The sequence below is a fragment of the Pediculus humanus genome, genomic scaffold (assembly GCF_000006295.1).
Source record: "Pediculus humanus corporis 1103172107470 genomic scaffold, whole genome shotgun sequence".
Classification (NCBI taxonomy): domain Eukaryota; kingdom Metazoa; phylum Arthropoda; class Insecta; order Psocodea; family Pediculidae; genus Pediculus; species Pediculus humanus.
The window spans coordinates 46,413-65,917 of record NW_002987088.1 but is presented as its reverse complement, the minus strand read 5'-3'; the positions used below and the strand labels follow the sequence as shown (position 1 = coordinate 65,917).

At 27.4% G+C, this 19,505-nt stretch overlaps 5 protein-coding genes across 5 annotated transcripts in view; 3 read left to right on the top strand and 2 right to left on the bottom strand.

Annotated features, from left to right (window-relative positions):
- Positions 1 to 1,120: 1,120 nt before the first annotated feature.
- Positions 1,121 to 4,965, top strand: Phum_PHUM122530 (DNA topoisomerase 3-beta, putative; the record flags this gene model as incomplete). The annotated part of the gene is made up of 12 exons (XM_002424194.1): positions 1,121 to 1,211; positions 1,546 to 1,886; positions 1,966 to 2,262; positions 2,396 to 2,600; positions 2,681 to 2,795; positions 2,883 to 3,087; positions 3,229 to 3,411; positions 3,491 to 3,700; positions 3,786 to 4,003; positions 4,084 to 4,308; positions 4,392 to 4,650; positions 4,756 to 4,965. The coding sequence occupies 12 exons, from the start codon at positions 1,121 to 1,123 to the stop codon at positions 4,963 to 4,965; spliced, it is 2,559 nt and encodes an 852-aa protein (XP_002424239.1).
- A 1,951-nt stretch (positions 4,966 to 6,916) lies between these two features.
- Phum_PHUM122520 (forkhead protein/ forkhead protein domain, putative) lies at positions 6,917 to 10,056 on the bottom strand (the record flags this gene model as incomplete). Its single annotated transcript, XM_002424193.1, has 5 exons — positions 6,917 to 7,048; positions 7,134 to 7,347; positions 7,421 to 7,609; positions 8,347 to 8,596; positions 8,691 to 10,056. The coding sequence occupies 5 exons, from the start codon at positions 10,054 to 10,056 to the stop codon at positions 6,917 to 6,919; spliced, it is 2,151 nt and encodes a 716-aa protein (XP_002424238.1).
- Positions 10,057 to 10,937: 881 nt separating this feature from the next.
- Positions 10,938 to 15,330, top strand: Phum_PHUM122510 (uncharacterized protein; the record flags this gene model as incomplete). Its single annotated transcript, XM_002424192.1, has 15 exons — positions 10,938 to 11,417; positions 11,672 to 11,703; positions 11,739 to 11,823; positions 11,985 to 12,149; positions 12,223 to 12,537; positions 12,648 to 12,800; positions 12,878 to 13,062; positions 13,166 to 13,319; positions 13,647 to 13,751; positions 13,827 to 13,963; positions 14,037 to 14,218; positions 14,304 to 14,579; positions 14,655 to 14,793; positions 14,868 to 15,076; positions 15,173 to 15,330. The coding sequence occupies 15 exons, from the start codon at positions 10,938 to 10,940 to the stop codon at positions 15,328 to 15,330; spliced, it is 2,775 nt and encodes a 924-aa protein (XP_002424237.1).
- A 1,178-nt stretch (positions 15,331 to 16,508) lies between these two features.
- On the bottom strand, positions 16,509 to 17,316 carry Phum_PHUM122500 (60S ribosomal protein L21, putative). Its single transcript, XM_002424191.1, has 3 exons — positions 17,288 to 17,316; positions 16,968 to 17,106; positions 16,509 to 16,886 (listed from the first exon to the last, which is right to left on the bottom strand). The coding sequence occupies exons 2-3, from the start codon at positions 17,094 to 17,096 to the stop codon at positions 16,536 to 16,538; spliced, it is 480 nt and encodes a 159-aa protein (XP_002424236.1). The 5' UTR covers positions 17,097 to 17,106; positions 17,288 to 17,316; the 3' UTR covers positions 16,509 to 16,535.
- Positions 17,317 to 18,020: 704 nt separating this feature from the next.
- Phum_PHUM122390 (uncharacterized protein) overlaps positions 18,021 to 19,505 on the top strand; it is a gene marked incomplete at both ends in the record, with an annotated part of 4,587 nt that continues 3,102 nt past the window's right edge. Inside the window, 6 exons of the mRNA XM_002424190.1 lie at positions 18,021 to 18,170; positions 18,288 to 18,484; positions 18,589 to 18,849; positions 18,938 to 19,088; positions 19,182 to 19,340; positions 19,424 to 19,485. Coding sequence (XP_002424235.1) covers positions 18,021 to 18,170; positions 18,288 to 18,484; positions 18,589 to 18,849; positions 18,938 to 19,088; positions 19,182 to 19,340; positions 19,424 to 19,485 — 980 coding nt within the window. The remainder of the gene's footprint in view (positions 18,171 to 18,287; positions 18,485 to 18,588; positions 18,850 to 18,937; positions 19,089 to 19,181; positions 19,341 to 19,423; positions 19,486 to 19,505) is intronic.

The window sequence follows — 19,505 nt, the reverse complement described above, 5'->3', positions numbered from 1 at the left end:
TTACTTTCAAAATATTTTATTAATTTATTATAAATAAATGTGTATATCATTAGTAATAAGGTTGATACAGATATTAATCATGGTGATTGTTTGTTTTCATATTTAGTCATAATTTGAAAATTAAATTTAATATTTTTTTTTCTTCTAATGTAAATTCTTCATGTCTTGTCCATTTTATAATTTATTTTGTATTTTTTTCTTTGTTTTTATGACACGAACATGATGATGAACAATTGCATTTATCACCACAATTGCAATTTTCTCCTTGGCAAGCTGTAAAATTAAATTAAATTAAATAATTTATATAATATGTAATGTTTATAATAATCAAGTTTTATCCAACAAAGAAAAAATGATAATAAAATTATGGGTTTAACATTATATACAATATTGTATGATTTCCCATATCGAAATTAACACGTAAATAAAATTCTTATTTATTTTATAAAACTTATCGTGATGATAAGAAATTGTTTAAAAAAAAAAAACTATGGAATTTAAAATAAATTAAATATAACTTACTTTTTCCAGATCCACAACATGGAGTTGGCATTTTGAATTTTTTTTGTTGTCTTTAATCGATTCTTTCACTATTGAATGTTGTGCAGTAATAAGTTGCGCATTTGATTTTTATCCTACTTATACCTGTGCCTAAAAACACTTTTAAAGCGCCATCATCTGGTTTTAATAAAAATAAAAATAAATTTAATATCTAATCTTAACTGATGTTCATTATTTTAATAATAGTTTTGTTTTTTTTAAAATTAATTTGTTGACAACGTTTTTATTGTTCTGATGCATTTGCGCTTGGTAAACCGATCACTAATTTTTAATTTCCAATTTTTAAGGCGTAAATCATACTTATTTGTAATGTTTTTATAAAATAAATTTGAAAATTATTTTTAAGATGAAATGTAGTTAAAATACATAAGAATTTATTTTTAAAAAATTCTTTTAAATTTAAATTAGATTTTTTGGCGGTTATTTTTCATATTTGAACTTTAGAATTGTTTACTACGATCAATGGTTATTCTTCTGCCACTGTGTCTTGTGCATGGCGGTGATTATTGTTCACTTTCTCAAATAACTACAAAGTTAGTGCATTATTTTTTTTGGAATAATGAAAATTGCTCTCATGGTGGCTGAAAAGCCATCTTTGGCTGCATCTTTAGCCAATATACTTAGTAATGGAAAATCTTCCACTCGAAAAGGTAAAATTAAACGTTACAACAATTTTCTATAACAAAACAAGTAATGTAAAAATAAAGTATTTCTAGTTAAATTACTTTATTATATTGTTATGTGTAGAATTTTTTGTAAATTAATTATTTAATACAGTCAACATATGTATCATTCAGTTTAATTTTTCCTTTTTTTTTTTTTTTTTTGCTTTGCAACAAACGTGTAAACATAAACACCAAGTGTTTTAAATTGAAGCAAGTTATCGCAAAGTGAATTTAGTTAGTCGAAATTTCTTACAATTACAGTTTTTTTTCCTTTTTTTCCTATTTTTTTTTTAAATTTTCTATTACGGTATGTTTTTAGGTTTCAATGGAGCTTGTTCGGTTCATGAATGGGTGGGTACTTTTCGAATGGAGCCCGTTACATTTCGAATGACCTCTGTTTGTGGGCATATTATGACGCTAGAATTTTCCGGAAAGTACAACAATTGGGATAAAGTTGATCCTGTTGAATTGTTAAGCTGCCCTACGGAAAAAAAAGAGGCTAATTCTAAATTAAAAATGCCTTATTTTTTAAGCCAGGAAGCAAGAGGTTGTGATTATTTAATACTTTGGTTAGATTGTGACAAAGAGGGAGAAAACATTTGTTTTGAAGTAATACATGCTGTACAACACTCACTCAAAGCTGATGTGAGAAGAGGAGATGTAAGTGAACAAAAATTTTTTTCTATGTTACATAAATTTTTTAAATAATTTAAATTTAATTTTAGTAACACAATTTCAGGTTGTGTACCGTGCAAAATTTTCTGCCATCACTGAAAAAGATATTAAAGCAGCATTTGCAAATCTAGGAGTACCAAATGAAAATGAAGCGAGAAGTGTCGATGCAAGACAAGAACTTGACTTAAGGGTAGGATGCGCTTTTACTCGATTTCAAACCAAGTTTTTTCATGATAAGTATGGAGATTTAGATGCTGCTTTAATTTCTTACGGTCCATGTCAAATTCCAACTTTAGGATTTTGTGTTCAAAGGCATGATGAAATTCAAACATTTAAACCAGAGCCTTATTGGGTTTTACAAGTAAGTCAATTTTTTTTTTTCAAATTAGTATTAAAAATGATTGTTACCTAATTAGTACATGATAAAAATAATTTGCATATGTCTGAATTCGATAAGTATTTTTAAGCATAAATATTAATTTTAAAACTTTTAGATGTCTGTAAAAACTGAAAGTGGACAAGAAGCAACTTTAGAATGGGAAAGAGTTAGATGTTTTGAAAAAGAAGTTGCATTAATGTTTTTATCTCAAGTTAAAGAATTTAAAGAAGCTAAAGTATCATCTGTAACATCCAAACAAATGACAAATTCTAAACCGCTTGCCCTTAACACAGTAGAGTTAATGAGAACTGCCAGTTCTGGTACTTATTTTAACAACCGATTTTCTATATTTTTATTTAATAAATGTGAAATTTTAAAAGATGATAATTGTATGTTTCAGGTCTCGGAATGGGTCCTCATCATGCTATGCAGATTGCTGAACGTCTATACACTCAAGGATATATAAGTTATCCTAGAACGGAAACAACACAATATCCTGAAAATTTTGATTTTATGTAAGTAATTATATTTTATATTTTTTTATTTTTAACTATCATTACTACCTTTTTTTTTTCTAATAAAAATATTGAATCTATTTGCAGAGGAGTACTTCGTCAGCAGCAATCTAGTTCGGAATGGGGATCTTTTGTAAGGGAAATTCTTAACGAAGGCATAAGCAAACCTAGAAAAGGGAAAGATGTTGGTGATCATCCTCCCATCACTCCAATGAAATTAGCTAAAAGAAATGATTTTGATGCTGAATCGTGGAAATTATATGACTACATCGTGAGGCATTTTTTAGCCACGGTAATTTTTCTTTTTTCATAATCAAACAATAACAAAAAAAAAAAAAAATGGTGAATTACAAAAAATTCTCTACTAGGGGCAAGCTGAAATGATAAAACAGTTTTTTCAAAATTTTTTAATTTTTTAATATTTGTTTCTAAGGTTTCAGGTCCGTGTAAATACCTTCATACGGTGGTTACATTTAAAATAGCAAGCGAAACATTTAAAATTACCGGTAAAACTTTATTAGAACCTGGTTATACTGCCATAATGCCATGGGAAGCTTTTGGTAAAAATGAAACTTTACCAAATTTCACGGTAGATGCAACGGTCACCATAAATGACGTAAGACATTAAATTTAAAATTGATTTTTCCAACGGTCAAGTAAACATTTTAAATTTTCTTTTTTTTTTCCAATTAAAGGTTAAATTAATCGAATGCCAGACTACTCCGCCGGGATACATGACGGAAGCTGAATTAATTACACAGATGGAAAAGCACGGGATAGGTACGGATGCATCGATTCCTGTACACATTAATAACATTTGTCAAAGGAATTACGTTACGGTGGAATCGGGAAGAAGGTTGGTACCAACTTCTCTCGGAATAGTTTTAGTTCACGGATATCAAAAGGTAATTTTTTTTTTTTTTTTTAATTTTTCTTTTTGTTAATTTCGAAGGAGCCAAAAAAAAATAATGATGATTTGATAATTTTTAGATAGATCCAGAATTGGTTCTTCCGACCATGCGATCAGCCGTCGAAGAACAATTAAACCTTATTGCTCAAGGTCAAGCTCACTTTGACGCCGTTTTATCTCATTCTTTAGAGATTTTCAGGCAGAAGTTTCTTTATTTTGTTAAAAATATCGAAGGAATGGATCAACTTTTCGAAGTTTCCTTTTCGCCGTTGGCCACGTCGGGAAAAGCTCATTCGAGGTAAAAAAAAATTTTTTTTTGGTTTAAAATGACTCGGGAATTGTCTTTTGTATAGATTTAAGAATCGAAAATGTTTTCAGATGTGGAAAATGTAGAAGATACATGAAATTAATTCAAACGAAACCATCTAGATTACATTGTTCACATTGCGACGAAACGTACAGTTTGCCACAAAATGGAAACATTCGTTTGTACAAGGAATTAAAATGTCCTTTGGATGATTTTGAATTGCTTTATTGGACGGCGGGTAACAAAGGAAAAAGTTATCCTTTTTGCCCCTACTGTTACAATCATCCACCTTTCAAGTACTTGTATAATTATTTTTATGAAAAATTTTCATTGTAATTTTATTGGAAATTAATTATTTTTTTTTTTTCTTTTTTTATAGAGACATGAAAAAGGGTATCGGGTGCAATCAGTGTTCGCATCCATCTTGTCCGAATAGTTTGAACCTGACGGGTCTTTGCAGTTGCGTTGAATGCGAGGGAGGGGTACTCGTTTTAGATCCTAATTCAGGACCGAAATGGAAATTAGGTTGCAATCGATGCGACGTAATAATACACTTATTCGAAGATGCTCATAAAATATCGGTGGAAGAAGATGTTTGCAATTGCGGTAGCCAATTAATCAAAGTCGAATATAAACAGGTAAGGGAAAAAAAAAAATTCCGTTATTTTGTCCGAAAGATTATTTATTATTATTATTATTATTATAATTGAGATCGTAATAAATCGTTGGTAAAAAATGTTCAGGAAAAAAGTAAATTACCGGAAGAGGCTACGGAAATGACGGGTTGCGTTTTTTGTTGTCCCTCTTTTACATCGCTAGTTGAAAAACACAGAGCAATCACGGTTCGACCTCAATCAAATAGAGCTTCCCGGGGAAGAGTCAAAGGAAAACACAAAGGAAGATCCAGGCCCCCGAAAGATAAAATGCAACAACTCGCTGATTATTTCGTGTAATAATTTTTTTTTTTTTTTTTTTTGCAAATTCATACATTAATAAATGTCATTTATAAAAATCCGCACGTATGATTATATTAAACACACGTGTATTGTGAGTGTGTGGGTGTGTGCGTGTGCGTGTGAGTAGATTTAAATTTGTGCACGAGTTGATAATCCTGATAATAATCCGATGTAAGGAACTTAAATAACAAGTTTTGTCAAAAAGGGGAAAAATAAATTTTTTTTTTTTTTTTTTTTTAATTTTATTTATTTATTTATTTTATTTATATAAATTCAGGTATAAATTCAGAATTTTTTATTTTTTTTTTGTTTTCAAAAACAAAACAATTTAACACTAAAAGGAATTAATAATTTAGAAAGAGAAAGAGAGAGGGAGAGAGAGAGAAAAAAACATATATTTATTTATTAACTTATTTATTTTCTATTATAATATCGACTAAACGAGAAATTATTATTATTATTATTAATTAATTAATTATTATTATTATTCTTATATGATAAGAATTACATTTTTTTGTACTTTCTATTAATCGTTTTTTATATAACGAATATTAAAAAAAAATCTTAATTTTATATAAAAAAAATTTTTTTTTTGTTTTTTGTACTCGTCACACGTGTAAAAAAAATTTTTTTTTTGTACTCAACACACGTGTAAAAAAAATTTTTTTTGTCACATTAATATAGATAATTTAAACTTAAATTAAGTAGTTAATAAGGAAATGATTTAATAACACAACATTAAAACTAATTAAAACTAATGCCAAATAATTTAAATTATAAAATATTACCGGAAATAAATAAATAAATAAATATTTTTAAATGTAGTTAATAAATTTAAACAAATTTTCTATATTTTTTTAAATTTTTTTAAATTTACAAACCTTTCTACTAATAATTTATTTTATTTTATTTTTTTTATATAAAATTTTTATTAGTTGACGTCGTAATAATAATAATAATAATAATAAATATTAAAGGCAACACAAGACACGTAAGCACAAAACAATGAAAAACTTATGGATTTTTATGGAAACCCAATTTATTAAATAAAACACAATTTGACGATTAATAATAATAATAATAATAATTATTATTAATATTTTTGGTTAATTTCTAATAATTTAATTGTTGAAAAGTAACAAATTGTTAACCTTTTCTTTTATCTTTTTCTTTATTTATTTAAAAAAAAAATTAACATTTGATTACTTTAAGAATATTTTTTATATAAAAAAAAAAACATAATAATAATAATATTTTTTTTTTGCAATTTCATTTTTATTTTACACATTTGTTAATAATAAATCTCATCAAGTAAGTGACAAAAACAATTTTTCATCGATACAAACAAAAAAAAAAAAAAAAACTAATTAATAATTTTGAAAGATAATTAAAAAATTTTTTCTAATAAGTTTTTTAATACCAAGTCAAATTTTTATAAAAAAAAAAAAAAAAAATTATTTTTAATAAATTATTCTCGTGCACATTCCTTTTTTTTAGTGAATTCTAATAATTTTCTTCATCGATGATGATGATGATGATGATGATGATGATGAGGACAATGTGAAATATTTTGTTTAAAAAAAAAAAAAAAAAAAAAAAAAAAAAATGGACCAAAACCCTTTTACTTAGGGTTTCTTTTTTTTTTTTTTTTAAAAATTAAATTTAAATCGTTATTAAAATAATATATTATTATTATTCATTTAGCGAGTGGTAGCAATGGTGGCGGTATGTCGTATTGAAAATTAAATTCGTCAGGTATTCCAAATATATGTTCAGGTTCGGTCATACCATCAACGATACCTAAATGTTCTTCCGTTTCAGCAGTTAAATTAAGTTCTATTTGATTGAGGAGACCGCATTCACCCATTAATATTTCTTTTGATATCGGATTTAAAAAATCTGGGGAGATAAAAAAAAAAAAAAAAATTTATTAGGTTAACCCCCCCAATTAACCCCCACCCCCCCATTTTTCTAAATTACCATCTTCGCAAGGTGATTTAACCGGTTCTAAATATTGAACTTCGACATTTCTTTTAACTCCGCTTAATATTTCTTCGGCTGATTGTTCTAAGCTTAAATTCTGGAATGAAAGAAAAATGGGTGAGAGTTAAAAATTTCGATTTTTTTTTTTGGGGGGGGGGGTAATAATAATAATAATTGTTTACAGTTGCAGATATAAAATTATTATCAAAGCAAGCCGCCATAAGAACATCTCTATGTAATCTCCTGTTTTCTTTATCTTCTATACTTGCTGTTGCTATTTCCGTTTCATCGTAAATACCATTTGGTGATACGCTCCCCGGTGACTCCTCATTTTTAACTGTTTCCCCCGTGAACCTCAGTCTTTTGCTAAATTCTTCAAATTCGTGAAATCTATGTCTTTTCTAAAAAAAAAAATGTAATTCCAATAAGGTACGTTATCATTATTTAATTTACTTATATTTTAAGGTACATTAAATTATTTATTTTACTTGCCCAACTATTTATTTTAGAATTATCATCGGATCTATTTACGGTCCACAAATGTCCTGAACCTTGTCTTGCTTTCGTACCTTTTCTAAAATATGGATTTATCGATAAATTATGCCTCACGGAATTTTTCCACCGGTCGTCCCATGATTTATAATACGGAAAAGTTTCCCTGTATAAAAAAAAAGGAAAATCGTGAAATTCAAATTAACAAAAAAAAAAAAAAAATGAAAGGATAAGTCGAATGAATGAATGAATGAATGAATGAATGAAAATTTTATTATTTAAATTAGGGTATCTCTATCTCTCACGATAGAAAATCGTATATATAAAAAACGGGAAAAGTCCGGGAAAATGTTGCTAAGATGCAAATTTCCAAAAAGAAAATTACAGCTCATCGATAAATGGTACCAGGAACGACGACAACCACCCCAATTTTTCAAAACTTTTAAAATTTTCCCTTTGTTTTTCCTCTTTTTTTTTTTCGTGAAAATTTTTTTTTTACAAAAAAAAATTGATATTATTTTATTAAAATAACAGATACGCCATTTAATTTTACAAAAATATTTTTAATTATATTTATTTTCCTTTAATAAAGTGAGGTTTTTCCACGTGTGTATGATTGCCATCACGTGCAATATCTATCGGCTAATGCAAAATGAAATAACGTGTTTGATAACTTTTACATTTCTAAAAAAAAAAAAAAAGGTTTATAAGCGCGACCCTCCGTACCAACTCGTGTCGTCTCACAAACCAACAACCCTTAAATCCGTAGGAGAAAAAATACATACGTTTTTCTTTTTCCCCCTCCCTCCCTCCCTTCCTTCCTCACCCCATTTTTTTGAAATCCATTGTTCGACTAACTGCCGAATAAATGGTGATAATTATATTTCGTTATATATGACTTACGATATCCAGTTATAAATTTCGGATACGGTCAAAGGACCTTTTTCTTGCAAAGCACATTCTATCAATTCGGTGTAGGTGAAGGGTGGTTTTCTATTTTCAGAACATTTTAAATCGCTGAAAGTTCTGTTGGGCAACGATGATTCCGATTTTCCATCAGTCTTTTGCTGTTGTTTTCCACCACCGGTGATTTTATTGTTTGAAAATTTTTGTGTTTTCGATGTAGCAGTTTCAGTTTGGCAACCTATTTCTACTATAAAGCCATATTTGAAAAAAGAGAGTAAATTAATACATTTCGAAAAAGGAAAAGAAAATTTAAATGATTTTCCCCACTCTCTCTCTCTTACCTCTAATTTTATCATCGGAATCGAATTCGTTAAAATTAGTTATTGATCCATCAACATCGATGAATTTTCCGGGGAATTCGGAATATTGGTCCAAACTATCATCGATCTGTGATAAAGCCGGTAAAGCACTTTCACTAAATAAATCATCCAACTTAAAGTCTAACAACCACATCAAATCGTCACTTTCGCAGGAATTTCCCATTGAATTAAATGATTGATTTCCCTCAAAAACATCTTCAACAATGTCCGTATTTTGTTTTTTCCCAGAGTTTGAAGTTTCTTGATAAATTTTATTATTTTCTCCTATTTTATTAACAACTATTTTTTTGGCTTTATTTGGATGTTCGACCATTCTTATGAATTGTTGATTACCCCCAAATTCAGTCAATTGAGTTTCCCTGTAATTTTCCTTTTTTTTTACCGTGTTTCTCCCGAGTGGTAAAATATTTCGTTCTTCTTCATTTTTAGTACTCGAATTATGAAATTTAACATTTTTTTTACTGTTCAATTCTTCATTTTTATTTATAATATTTTTATACATTGCATCATCCCTCAATGTGGGGTTTTTTACTATGTAAAACGGTTTTTTTATTTTACCATTTTGCATAACGTAACAACCAGCACTCATCAATTTGGATGATTCCAATATTTCGCTTTCCCGTTTTTTATTATTTTCTGATTTCGAACCAGAACTTTTGTATTTATTATTATCATTTTGTAATAGAGCAGAAGAAAAATTATCTACCTCGGTGGTATTCATTATTGTTGTAGCAGCATCGGGTTTGGATCTTGGTAAAAGTGCATCTTCTGGCATATGATCAAATAATTTTTCAGTTACTTTATCTTCTTTGTGTCCTTCGACTTGAGGAAGGAGTTCTGCATGAAAAAAATCTGCTTCCGAATCAGATATAACCGCTACAAAATCCTCAGTCTCTTCTGCAAATTCATCCAAACTTACTGTTACCGATGAAACACTTTCCGAATCCGTAACTACTAGTTCGGTCACCTGTGATGGCACTGATTTTTCATCTGTTATATTCGGCGTTATACTCTTTAAAATGGAGGATATTCCAGCTTTTTCCTCTTCAATTTCGTCCCATTCCGGATTAATAAAAACTACTTGTTTGTTCAATTGTTCTGTTTCGTTCCATTTCGAAAAATCACAATCGCCATCCTTATTTTTCTGTATTGAGTTCAATTCCATATTACTCGTATGATTTTTATGTTCGGGAAAAAGATCTAATCTGACCGACACATTGTTAGGACCCTTCATCACTGGGAAAGAAAAGTTCTCTAAGTTTTCTACCTTCGAATGAGAATTCCACTTTTTAAAAACAGATTCATCTAAAACTGGAGTTATACTCATATATAACAAATCAAAAATTAAAATATAATAAATAGAACAAAATTAATATAAATAGACTCTTGTGATCCTCACGCGTTGAAACTAAATAATCAACTATTAAGAAAATTTTTCCTTCTGACATTAACGTTTTCCTGCGACTTAAGCAATAATAATTGTGACGTCAGAAACGATTTTTAAACTGGCCGCGAGATGGAATTAATTTTCTTTGCCGCCTGGATGTTTTTTTTTTGCACAATTGCTGCCACGTCAGTTAAATAAATTTCATTTTAAATATGCTTATTATAGGAGTTTATGTAACCATAGAAGCTTTCTTCGGTTATATTTTAAATTAGCGAATTTTAGTTGTGATAATCGTTTTAAATATATACAAAATAAATTTTTTCTTGCATCGGGAAGTACGTTTTTTCACACCCTCTTGCCGTTGTATTTTATAATGAGAAGTCCATTTAAGTTGTAATTTTTTTCATAACTGTGAAATATTAGTATTTTTAAATATAAATTATAAGTTTTAGTACTGACGCCATTTCCGTCAAATGTTATTTAAATTTATTTAAATTATGAATTGAAATAAAATTTGCAAAACGCCAACAAAAAATAATCATAAAGATTTGGGGTTTTTTATCTGAGATGTCATTAGAGATGTTGATCATTTTTAATTCAAACATAATTTTTTTTTACAATCACTAACTTTTCCTGATAATACTTTTAATTTGATCACCTTTTTTTTTTTTTTTTTTTTTTACAATTTACGGTAAATTATTATTTAATTCACAATTATATATTTCATTTATAGGTAGTGCTTTTTTGCACTATTGTGTGTACTGTTTAGAATGTATTTAACAGTTTAGTAAAAGTTTAAAAAAATTGTCTACCATAAGAAAATGAATGATGCTAATTATTCTTTAATTCATAATACTAAAAATAAATTTGAGGATGTAAAAGAACAAAACAATGAAAGAATTGAAAGTTGTGTGAAAGATAAGTTACCTGAAATTGTTAGCAAAATAAATAAAAATAATGAAATTGGAATTTTGAAGGAGCAAAATTTTTTAATTTCTAACACAGGATGCTATAGTTTGTCAAAATTATATAGTAATCGGAATTGTACTAATAGGATATATAATTCCAGTTATAAAGAAAAGCCACCATTAGTCATGAATAACTGTAAAAAAATTTTGAGTGAGGGTGGCAATAATAATGAAGATAAAGGTATTTTCACAGATGTGAAATCAGATTCAAGCAAAGATAATAGTGAAGGAGTATTTAATATTCCCATTTCGCCTAATAAAGCCAGGGAAAAAGACACAAATGGTATTAGTTCTGTTGAAGATTATACCAACACTATGACAGATTCATCTGAAGTAATTTACTATGCAGTACATATTCCTATTGAAATCCCTTTGCCTGATGCACTTCTCGACAAAAAAGGTGTTTATTATTATTTTATTAATTATTTTATATTTCTAGTTAAAAAAAAAAAAAAGAACTAGTCAATTTATAATTTGAATATAAAAATAAATTAATTTGATTTATAATATAAAATGTATTTTCTGGTACGTCGACATCATCATTTTATTAACTTTTGTTTTTAAGACTTTTTTTTTTTTTCTTTCAGAAAATATTCATGTATACACTGACAAAGAAGATGTTTTATCATTAATTAAATTAAATAAAAAAGCAAGATTTAAACAATTTAAAAGTAGAAAAGAAGCAGAAGAGTTTTCAATTCATGGATCTGAAATTATTTCAAGCGATGCACCTTCTGCCGTTAGTTTTTTTTTTTTTTCAATTTTATTTATTTTTAGACTTTATTTTTTTTTTGCAGATTTTAATTCAAGGCTTTTCTAAAATTGTCTTCTCTTTTAAATAATGTATTAAATTAATGAAAAAAATGTTTTGGTTTTTGGTAAAAATAAATTTATTTACAGGTGACTGATAATGAAAAAGTTTTACCTTTTAAAAGGCCCAAAACTGAAGATATGATTCAATTTCGAAAAGATATAGAAAAGGGAAATATTGAAATTGTTAAAGAAAAAATATTTGAAAATCCAAAATATCTTGTCAGTAATGGAGATACACCATCGATTTTACAAGTAAATTTTGTCATGGTTTTTTCTTTTAGTGAAATTATTTAAGGTAATTTAAAATATTTTTATTTTATTGCAGGAAGGCTCTCGTTATAATGCATTACACGTGGCAGCAAAAGCTAAAAATGCTGAAATAACTCAATTAATACTCGATTCTATAACTCGTATTGATTTTATCGGGTACCTTTATGATGAAAATGATGTCGAATCTTGTTTGGCAAGAAGTAAAATTTTACTCGATCGTTATTTAAATACTCCTGATAAAGGTGCCAATGAAACCCCTCTTCATCTTGCCGTCAAACACGGTGCTGTTGACGTAGTGAAAGTTTTGCTGTCGTATTCCCAATGCCAAAAAAACAACGTTTTCAACAGATATAATAAGCTCCCGAAGGATGTAATTATTATTATTATTATTATTATGGAACATTACATCAATTTATCATGTATTTTAGTATTAAATTTTAATCATTATTAATTGTTTTAAAAATTTTTTTTTGTTTTTAGATAATATGCAGTCGTGTTACCGGACCTTGTGAAGAAACGAAAGCGACCATAGCTTTAATGTTGGAAGAACAATATTTCGTACCTGTTTTACGTTCGGAAGATAATTCATTGCAACCTAAAGTGGGAGAAGCTTTTTCCATATCCAAACCATTGGTAAGAATTTTAATTTTACACGATTTATGTGATTTTGTGTTTATTTTAAATTAAATTTTACTGTTTTTAAAAAAAAGAAATTAGAGCACGATTTGCTAAGTCCGAGATTAGAAATTCAAGCATATGCGGGACCAATGAGTAAGGAAAAGGCTGACACTTTTAAAAAAAAATGGAAAACTCCTCAACGTGCTGCAAAAGGTTCGGATTCTCCTTTTGCTTTAAGATTACGCGACACTGAAAAAGGACTTGAAAAGGCTGGAAGGTGGTAATTTGTAAAAAAAAAAAATCACATGAATTTCCGTGCAAAAGCCAACTATTTATTATTATTATTAATTAAATATTTTTATTTTTTTTTTGTAACGCAGAGATTTGGCGTCTGAATTAAATGTGCCTTGGCAAGAATATTGGTTTTTCTTAGATACCTTCGTAGATCTTTCATCCGAATCCGGACTTGAATTACTTGAAAATTATTTGAAAAAAAGATTTTCAGAAACATTTGCAGAAATGCGAGAAAAAAATGTATATTGATCATTTTTTAACATTTAATAAAAGGAGAGTTGAAGGTTTTTTTTTTTACTTAAATTTAAATTTTAAATTTTTTTTTTTTTTTTAGTTTAATCCATCAAATATAAACAATAAAGAAAATAATACGTCTTCCTTAATAAATGAATTGTGTAACGCATTTCAAGTTTGCGGTTCGGATGAAAAAAATATTAATTTTATGAATAATAATAATTTTTTCAGTTCCACTCCTCGTGGTTTGTAAAATTTTAATTGAATTCGTTTATAACGCGGTAAAATTTTTGTCTAATTTTTTTTTTTTTTTCTTATATTTTTTTAGCGAAGAAAAGTTTATCACTCCTTCATCGTGACAATAATGGTAAAAAATTGAACGAATTATCAAAAAATTACAGTAAAAATCCGATTGTATACGTCGAGAGATCATGCGAAGTAAGTTTAGTTTAACTAAAACCTTTTTATGAAAAGTTTTTCAAATTAAAAAAATCAATAATGAAAATTTTTTAGGTATTGGGAAAGCGAATCGGTGCTGCTTTAAATTCTTCTCTTTTATTTGAAAATCATTCGGAATCTCTTAAAGAATGTTTGGAAACTCAAATAAGACACCTTCAGACCGTGATTAAAAGTTACAAAGAAGATTCGAGGTAATTAAATTTTTGGAATTTGTTTTTTTTTTTTTTTTTTTTTTATTACCGACATGAAAGTTTTCTTTTTTAGATTTCATTTAGTAGATTTTCAATTGATTCATTCGAGAGTGTCAACGGTAGCGATACAATGCTTGCAAAACATGTCGGAAAAACAAAAACAAATGATTTTAATGGCTTTGAATGGAATCGATTGGAGCGGCGGTGCTTTGTCCGATGATGAAGGTCTCAATTATCGAAATCAAGATGTTTTAAGTAATTCATATTTATAACAGCTAAATTAAAATGAAGTAATTGTTCCCAATCGATTCATGTTTTTTTTTTTTTTTTTAAATTTCAGGTATAACGAAAAAGCACCTTTACTGCATCGTTCAACATCTTTCAATGCAATTGCAAAATTACGAAGAAAATTCCCGAATAAATTCATCGTCCCTACGGGATGACACGGATTGCGAAATGCTCTGGGCTCAAGCCAAACCCTGTAAATGCAATTGGGGTAAAAATTTTACGAAAAGGAATCGGGGAGGATTAAAACGGAAACAGAGGAGGAACGAATGTTATTCCGAAACGGATGTGTTGCCTAGAAAAATTATTTTCGACGATGACGAACAACAAGGTTGATTTGTTGAATGTTTGTCGTTTTCATAACGTCGTCTTTTCAATAATGATTTTATTTGTTTTTTAATTTCAGATGAATTCGTAGAGGCCTTAAATTTCGTGCCTGACGAAGATGAAGATACCTTTTCTACGCCTCCCTCTGGTAATTCAGATTCGGAAAATGAATGTATGGAAGATGTCATGGAAACTCCAAACACTTTTATTTTTTCCGGGTAAGTAAATATTATCAGTACGTGAAGAGTCCTCCTCCATCGATCGATTTATCGTTTAATTGAAATTTTTTCAGGCATTTTCCTACTAAAACGGATTACGACGTACTCGAAGCCATTGAAAAAGTGCCTTTATCAACTGATAAATATCCAAATATTTGTTTATGGCGACACATATTGAAAATTCAGTCAAAGGACTCGGCCGTGGATAATCATCATAATCATTCATATTCGGATTTACCGTATAAAAAATTATCACAAATCGATATCGTAAAATCTAGTCCTTGTAAGTTGTAGATTTAAATCGTTCGGCCAACCGTTATTAATAATACCGTCGCCATTAATAAAAAAAAAAAATTTGTTTTTTTTTTTTTTTGTAAAGGTAAACTCAGTGATAGGTCATTTAATTTAAACGATTCTCCTCCTTTACCGGAAAGTGCAATGGAGCCATGGGAACGAGTAACCGGTCCATATTCTCCCAGAAGAACAAATCGATCTTCACATTCTATTATTTATTACGAAAATTCTCCCATTAGCTGATAACAATTAAATACATATATTTATTTATGAATTTTGTTTTTCTAAACACAAAATATTTTTTATTTGAAATCATATTTTAAATTTCTTAAATATGATTCATTCATTCATTCATTCATTCATTCCCGTTAGCTTTCGAAGAGTTATTGATTATTATTATTAATTTTTTTTTAAGTATTTATCAGTAAAGATTAAAAAAAAAAAATTAATTAATTATTATTATGATCCGTTTTAAAATATGTATTAAACAATATTTATTACAAATAATAATAATAATAATAATAATAATAATGAGAGTATTAAAATTTGAAGATTAAGAAAAAAAAAAAAAGTATTTATACTATTATTATTATTTTTTTCCCAATTTATTTTGTTCAAATTTTTTTTTTTTTATTTTATATCTTAATTAAGGAAGCGTTAGTGCCTTAAATTATATTGTAGTGATTTTTTTTTTTTTTTTGGTTCACTTATATAAATTTTATAATTTAAATTAAAAAAATTTTCTTTTTTTTTTATTTATTAAGTTATTTTAAAACCTTTTGTAAAGTTCTGATTTTAAAAAAAAATGTATAAGAAGGTTGTCACAAGTTAATATATATATATTAGAAAATTAATATTTTTCAATTATTAATTTAAATTTAAATTGTTTTTAAAATAACTCATTTTATATAAATAAAATTTAATTGCATTAAAAATAAAAAGTTTTATTTAATGTTTATGTTTATTATAAGAAAAAAAAAAAAAATTGTTTTTTATTATGCAATTAATTTTAGTAGATTTTTTTCTTTATTGTTTTTTTTTTTCAGGAATTACTTATATAATCTTAAAAATAGAATTAAAAAGAATAGATCTAAATCAATATATATTGATTTGAAAGATTTGTTTTAAATAAAATACTCAAAATAATAATAACTAACACACAAGAAGAAAAGAAAGACTTTATCGATTTAATAACTTTCTTCGATATCTTACTCTGAATTCTTTCGAAACTTGTAAATAATTTTTTTAAAATTTGTATAATATGATTGTCTAATCGATTTTAATAGTATTTATTTATTTAAATTGTGCTTTTAACATGTACTTATTTAATATTTATTTTTGCAGGAAAAAGTGCAGTAAATGTTGTCATGGCTTACACTTTCAAAATTGATGATTGTAAGGAATAAAGAAAAAGTCATAAATAATTAATGTAGCAGTTTATTATTACTTTAAGCAATGAATTCATAAGGAATAGGTGCCAGTAAAATTGGTTTTTCCTTCGCTTGAACTACATGTGCTGGTCTGGGTGGAGCAGGCTTCCTTTTCAAACAAACATGAACGCGTTTGTTTTTGTATTTCTTTTTTAATCTTTCATTTTCATGAACTCTTCTTAAAAAATCTTCTCTGCATTTTGAGTGTTTAACATGTTCCACTCTAACATTAATTCTCTTAGCAATAATTCTTTCTCTAACTCTTTTATTAACAATTACTCCAAGAGCGTGAGGATTAACATTATAGACACGACCTGTTTTACCGTGATATGCTTTATAGGGCATACCTTTTTGAACGCATCCATTTCCCTAAAAGAAAAAATAAAATTTCAAATCAACGAAGTCTGACATTAACTTCACAATCCTACAATTTTTATTTACGAAGCCTACCTTAATGTCGACTATGTCTCCAACTTTATATACTTTCATATAAGTAGCCAACGGGATAGTTCCATGTTTTTTAAATTTTCTAGAGAATAAATCTCTGGTTCCCCTCCTATAACCTTTAGAATTCGTCATTTTTTAAAATCTGGAATAATAAAGCACGTGGCAATATTTATAAACCTATTTATGTAAGTAAAATGAAAGGGAAATTTATTAACATAAAAAACAAATTAAACTAAAAAACCTAATAAAAGAAAATACATAATAATTATTTTAAAAAAATAGAAATACTTTAAAAGATTAATGATAATAAAAAAAAAACTCACTATTTTAATTTACCAAACGACGACAAAACTAAAATGGCGGAACGTAAAAGGGTCACGTGACATAAAAATTAAACTTTTTACAATCCGTAAATTTAACATAGAACGCTACAAAATACGTAAAACTATAAAAAACTAAAAAAAAACATTAATGAAGGAAATTTTTTACTTAATAAATTTTATAAGTAAAAATAATCAATCGTCTTTTTTCTTAACGACGAAACAAATAATATATTAAATAAAATTTTTATTAAAAAAAATTTCGGATTATGTACTCTCTGAAAAGTAGGGCAATTAAATCCAGGAGGCATTGTCTTAAGCTATTTGTTTTTATAGTTGTTGAAATGGAGGTTATCTGAAAATGACAACTATCTCTAAGTTATAACAAGACTAACTATATAATTTGTAAATACAGTATCATTATGAAACGGTTAATTGTTCAGTTATAATTTAAATCATTAAATCTTAAATTTTTTTATTAATGTTGGTGTTACTTATCTTAATGCTAGGTAATTATTTTTCAATGTATGATGTACAAAAAAATGAACTAATTTAAATTTGTAGTCAGAATAATAAAATTTCAATGACATATCTTATTTCTTATTAAAATTTTATAAATTTTTTTTAAATTGTAAATTTTAATTTTAAAAAAATTTTCTAATGATAAAATAAAATAGAATTTAGAATAAGGCAACGTTCGTACTTTTAGCATTGAATTCAATAAATTTTGTTAAAAATGAGTTGGTTGCGAAACAGTCAATTACGAACTAGTTTTACGCCTAAACGTCAGTCAAATTCACCTCCAAAAAATTGTGATCCAACAGCATGTACTGAAAGTTTTAAAAAGCATTGGCAACAAGCTAATGAAATAATTGACAAAACGCAGGTACATTAAATTTTTTAATCATGAGTTATAAGGCATTTTTAACATGACCTTTTGCAATTATTTGTTTTATGAAACATTAAATTTCTATTTTATAATTTTTGTATTTTTTTACATTAGCCTCCTGGTGGATATCCTATACAAGATGATGTCATTGGTGTAGTTAATCATTTAGGTCAAATGATGACTCTTTTGGTATTAGAACTTAGGCAAACTGATAAAGATGAATCTAAGCCATCAGCTACTCCTTGTTTTGAACATTTACTCACCGAAAATGTTTTCGAAAGGCTATTCGAGTGGAGTATACATACAGGAAGGTTAGTACAAAATTAAGTCTTGATTTAAAAGTACAATTTTTAGTCATATTTATTTATAAAATTTATTTTATTTGTACTATTAAGTTTTCCTCATCCTATTTTAGATTTAATAATGCTGTTAGACTAGAACAGTTGAAATTTTATGAGTTACTAGTCAATAATGCAGGACAGCAATTTTTAGTTCATGAACCATTTTTAAGACCTTTGCTTAAACTCCTAACTTCATGTACGAGTGAAGTTTATCCAGTTGAAATAGAAAAAAGGCTTGTTACTCTCCTTAACCAATTATGTGTCTCAGTCATGCATAATATTCAGCTTCTAGATTTATTTTTTAGTGCAGCATCCAATAAGGACCGGCCAAGTATGTAAAATTTTTTAAAAAATTTATTCTTATCTTTATAAATAAAATGTTTTTATTCTTCTTAAAGGCTATTGTTACATTTAATTTTTTAGGTTTCTTTTATTTTCCTTGTTGGTACCATTTGTTCATCGTGAGGGATCAATTGGGCAACAAGCTCGGGATGCTTTGCTTTTATGTATGTCAATGTCCAACAAAAATGAACTAGTCGCTTCTTATATCACCGAATATTCAAATGTTTGTCCTGTGAGTGATGATTAAAACTATTTATTTATAATTTGTTTCCATGTTTGAATAAGTTAATCACATTAATTAAAATAATAATATTATTTCATTCAGGTGTTAGCTACCGGGCTGAGTGGATTGTATTCATTGTTACCACGAAAATTGGAAATTGAAACTGAAGATTGGCATAGGTTAACACCGGATGATATAAATGAACTTCCCGAACTTACACTATTGATCAACTCATTTGAATTTTGTAATGCAGTTGCACAGGTGAGCCATTAAAAAAATTAAAACTATAAAACTTATCCTTATTAAATTTTTTGAATTGTAATTGTTAATCTTATTATTTTCAGGTAGCACACATTTCAGTTACAGAGCAATTACTAGAATTTATTTATCAGGATTTCTTATTCCCGTAATGGGACCTGCACTTCT